The sequence below is a fragment of the Oratosquilla oratoria genome, chromosome 35 (assembly GCF_046742065.1).
Source record: "Oratosquilla oratoria isolate Oo_2021 chromosome 35, ASM4674206v1, whole genome shotgun sequence".
NCBI lineage: Eukaryota > Metazoa > Arthropoda > Malacostraca > Stomatopoda > Squillidae > Oratosquilla > Oratosquilla oratoria.
The window spans coordinates 27,763,473-27,768,472 of NC_134811.1; the positions used below are offsets into that span (position 1 = coordinate 27,763,473).

At 46.0% G+C, this 5,000-nt stretch overlaps 1 protein-coding gene across 1 annotated transcript in view; it reads right to left on the bottom strand.

Annotated features, from left to right (window-relative positions):
- LOC143018817 (uncharacterized) overlaps positions 1–1,113 on the bottom strand; it is a 2,400-nt gene extending 1,287 nt beyond the window's left edge. Inside the window, exon 1 of the mRNA XM_076174392.1 lies at positions 1–1,113. This exon is cut by the window's left edge and continues 895 nt beyond it. Within this exon, the coding sequence (XP_076030507.1) occupies positions 1–908 (908 nt within the window). The 5' untranslated portion in view covers positions 909–1,113.
- Between the last annotated feature and the right edge of the window lie 3,887 nt (positions 1,114–5,000).

The following is a 5,000-nucleotide window of genomic DNA, read 5'->3' on the forward strand; positions in this document are numbered from 1 at the left end:
GGGTGATGGTTAGTCAGTATCACATTCATGATGTTGCGGACTATCCCCACCATACGCTCCCATGCTCCACCCATGTGAGAAGCATGAGGAGGGTTAAACAACCAAGTGCAACCTTGACTTGACAAGAAACTATTGACATCACCACCTTCATCGGTAATGGCAAGCAAGTTCAGTGCTTTGACAGCACCTACAAAGTTCGTGCCTCTGTCAGAACGCATCATCTTAACTGGGCCACGAATACAAATGAATCTCTTTAAGGCATTAATGAAGGAAGAAGTACTCAATTCTTCTACAGTCTCTATGTGGATAGCTCTGGAAACAAGACAGGTGAACAGAACGCCCCATCTTTTACTTTCGAGGAAGGAACTTCTAGTGCGCCGAGTTTTTATATGCCAGGGGCCAAAAAGGTCAACTCCTACATAGGAAAATGGCGGATTGGGAGTAAGTCTATCGACGGGTAAGTCTCCCATCTTCTGAACACACACCTTACCTCTTACCCTTTTACAGGTGACGCATTTGGAAATGACCTTAGAAATGGTACGTTTCCCTCCCAAAATCCAGAAACCACCTGTACGGACGGCTCCTTCTGTAATCACTCTCCCTTGGTGGTGCACTGTCTCATGGTAGTGACGGATCAACAACAAGCCTAAATGGGATTCCTTTGGAATAATAATAGGCCTTGCAAGCATACCCAGTATATCACCGCCTTGACTCAACCTGCCTCCTACACGAAGTAGGCCCTTCTGGTCTAAATAAGGAGACAGAGATGCAATGGGACTGGAAGGAGGTAAACAAACTTCACCTTGCAATTTAGTCATGGCAGACGAGAAATAATCCTTTTGGTATGTCTGAACAATGAAATCAGCTGCATCTTCTAGTTGATCGGGTGACTTATGTTTGTTGCACATATGCCAACCTGAACAACACTTGTTACCTTGTTTGAAAGAACGGGCTATATGCTTAAGGAGAGCTACCGCTCTTACAAGTCTCCTCCAACAGGAGAAATTAGAGAACCTCTGAGCTAATGACGCAATTGCAGGCTCTACATTGCTTTTGTTTGCACTAACAAGGGGTTCAGACTCAATTGTGTAGTCTGATACCTTTACTTCTTTATCTGTCTCGGGGCTTACAAGAGGAAAACTTCCACTGGTGGATACAACATCCTCAAATAAGCTTGAGGGACCTGACAACCAATCACTCTGATTTAGGTCGGTTATTTCGAGACCACGGGTAGCCAGGTCTGCTGGATTACAATCTGTAGGTACATAATGCCATTGGTTAGGTTCGGTGGACGACCTAATGTGGTCTACTCTGTTACTCACGTAGACATGAAATCTACGCCTTTCATTATGAATATAGCCCAAGACAATCATGCTGTCAGAATAGAAATGCCTTGCGTCTAAGGGTTTGTCCAAGCAATCCGAGATGGAATTGCTGAGATTAACTGCCATCACTGCAGCACACAACTCTAACCTGGGAATAGTATGACCATGGTTGGGAGCTACTTTAGCTTGTCCCCTCACAAAACACACCTGGTAGCTTTTGGTATCACTGAAAACCTTAAGATATGATACAGCTCCTACTGCTACTCTGGAAGCATCTGAAAAGGTATGAAGCTCTATCCTGTGAGCTTGAGACAAAGAAATACTAGCAAACTGACGATTGATGCTTATATCCTTGAGGTCCCTTAAGGACGTTAGCCATCTGGACCATTTGGTATGGATCTTAGCTGGTATGGGTTCATCCCAACCACACTTTAGATTGGTTATCTCTCTTAGGAGTAGTTTTCCCACTATTATTACTGGAGCTAAGAATCCCATGGGGTCAAACAGACTATTTACAACAGACAGTATCCCTCTTTTTGTCGAAGGCTTGTCTGAATCCATGAACTTATAGACGAAAACGTCTCTTTGGATGTCCCATAAGAGGCCCAGGCTAGACTGCATAGGCATAGAGTCAGAAGTTAGGTTCAGCTCCTGAAGGTTATCAGCCAGCTCACTGGTGGCAAACTTTTCCAGCACTTCCTTACTGTTGGAAGTGATCTTGTGCAAGCGCAGGCGTCCTCCTTCTTGAAGTGCTGACTTAGAGTCTTGGATTAACTTGTAAGCAGTCTCCGCATCTGGCAGAGATGCTAACCCATCATCCACGTAGAAATTGTTCTCTATGAAATAGCGAACTTCAGGAGAGGCATCTTCTACAGACTTACGCAAGCCATAGGTGGCAATGGCGGGAGATGGCGTGTTCCCAAAAACGTGAACAGTCATTCTATACTCAATCAACCTTTCATCAGGGTCATTATTCTTGTACCAGAAGAATCTGAGATAATCTCTTTGCTCAGTCTTCACTTTGAAATTGTAGAACATCTGTTTCTACATCAGCTGCCACTGCTACAGCTTCCTGACGGAAACGTAGAAGAATCCCGAGAATACTGTTTGTCATATCAGGACCTGACATCAGCATATCATTTAGGGAGAACTCTCTGGATTTGGCAGAAGAGTCGAACACAACCCTGATCTTGTCAGGTTTCTTAGGGTGGTACACCCCAAACAATGGAAGATACCAGCACTTCTGATCAGACTTCAATGGTGGTGCAACCTCAGCATGCCCACGATCTAACATCTTTTGCATGAAGGCCATCATATGCTGACGTTTTGTCCGGCTTTGTGCTGAGGCTACGATGGAGAGACAGTGTGCGGTGCCACACAAAGTCTCTATTATTACTGGTGGCTACAACATTGGGACGGAAAGGCAGTGGCGCGACCCAATGACCACTTTGATCCTTGCGGAACTCTGAGTTCATAACATCCAAGAACTTCCTGTCTTCAATCGACAGGGCGGCCTTGTCATCATCTTTGGTTACCTTGAACAAATCATCCTTTACTTCAGAAACATGAATCTGGTTACCACATGGTGCGACTATAGAGGGACGTCTATCATGTACAAAGGATGTTTTGAAACTGCTAATGACAGGAGGCCTACAAGTGCCATGGAGACACACTTCCCCAATGATTGCCCAACCCAGACTGGTCTGTTGAGCTAGAGGGGCATTGACCGGTCCAATTCTCTGGTCAAAAATGTAATGAGCTGAAGGCACATCTCGACCAATGATGAGTAGAATCTCAGCTTCAGGAACCAGAGGTGGAATACATTCGGCCAGATCGGACAGATGGGGATAACCACGAGCTATGGCGGGGGTGGGTATCTCTTCTCTTACACTGGGAATGCTGTCGCATTCCACTAACTGAGGGATATGTACCTCTTGTGAGTTATGCCAAGACACGATGGTGTAATTTTTGGTGGTGCGCCCAGAAGCGCCCGTTACACCTGCACAGGTAGCTAGACGATATGAAACCCGTTTGCTCAGCTTGTCAAACAAATCGAAAAACTCAGACCTTGCTAAAGAGCAATTGCACTGATCGTCTAGGATGGCATAACACCACACTCCGAGCTCTGGCTTACTTTCAGGATAGACCTTTACCAAGAAGGTCTTGGCGCAGGACTTACTCATGGAGGTGGGGTTACTGCATATCAAGGTACATTTGGAATTGACCGCAGCATCCTCCCCTCCCTGAGTCTTTACTATGGGGGTAAGAACATTTGGAAGCGGCACTTGATTGACTACAGGGGAGCGAGGTGTTTTATCTTGAGCAACCTCCCTTCCATGCTGTGTAACCGCTTGAGTCGAACTCCTCTTCGACCTGGGTTCATCGTGATGTAAGGCAGTCACATGAGTATGGGCCTTACAGAGTTTGCAGAAAGTTCTCTCTTTGCAGCTGGAAGGAGGATGGTTACCTTTGCAACATCTGTTGCACACTCCTTTATCGTTTAAGAAAACCTTCCTCTCGCTCACTGACATGGTGCGAAAAGCCCTGCAGAAATCCAAAAGGTGTACGTAGGCATCATGGTAGACGCAAAAATCTCCCTTTTCTGCCTTTCTTTGCTCGGTAGGACTAGCGGCGCCAACAGACCTGTCAGCGCCCATGGTCGACTTACTGCCACTGGACAACATGGTGTCAGTCTTCTTCACACGTACTTGAGGAAACTTAGAGGGAGGTGGCTTCTCTGGTTTCACAAAACCATCGGCTCCAAGGCTTTGATAAGAGAAACATGGATCATTCTCGACCCTTGCCATCTCCTTCACAAACTCAATGAAGAAGGAGAAAGGTGGGTACGGCACACCGTGAGCAGTCTTGTAGTTCATGGCTCTGCCAGTCCACGCTTTCTGTATACAGGGTGGAAGTTTTGCGACAATGGGATTGATGCCTGACGAGGCGTCATAATATGCAAACAGTGTACTGTATACAGGGTTAGCCTTCAAGGCTTCTATCTGGTACAGAATGTCACACAGGTCGTATAACCTTAAGGTGTCTCTAGGTGAAATCCTAGAGAAGTTGGCGAGCTTCTTTTTAATTGAAGTCTCAATGATCGAAGGGGCAGCAAACCTGTCATCCAAGCGCTCCCAAATTCTACTGCACGCCAGGGTTGGATTCTTGGCATTTGAGTTTCTAGTTGTACGGGCCCATTCTTTAGACTCAGGACCTAGGTACTTAACTAACAGGTCTATTTCCTCCTTACATGAGGTGCCTAACTCTTGCACGACCTCCTTGAAACTCTCCTTCCAAACAGCATAGTCTTCCGCAGTATCATCAAACGTAGACAGCCTGCTAAGAAGTAAATCCTTCCGCAAGAAGAACTTGCTCAAATCGGCAGAATTGGAGGTTGTCCCCAATCTAGGAGATGCACTCCGAGGAGGTTTTACTACAGGTGGTGACACATAAGAAACATGGTTAGCAACAGGTTGCTGCGCAGGTTGCACAGACCTCACCTTTACCTTTTCGATACGAGGTTCAAAACTGAATGGAACATTGTTAGCAGGCTGTGAGTTAACTCTGAAATCAGAACAGGGCTTGAAAACAGGGCTTTCAGGATTCAAGCCTACCAGATCCTTCTGACTAGCGGAAACATCGACTATACCACCCTGTTGCTCCACATATAGTTGG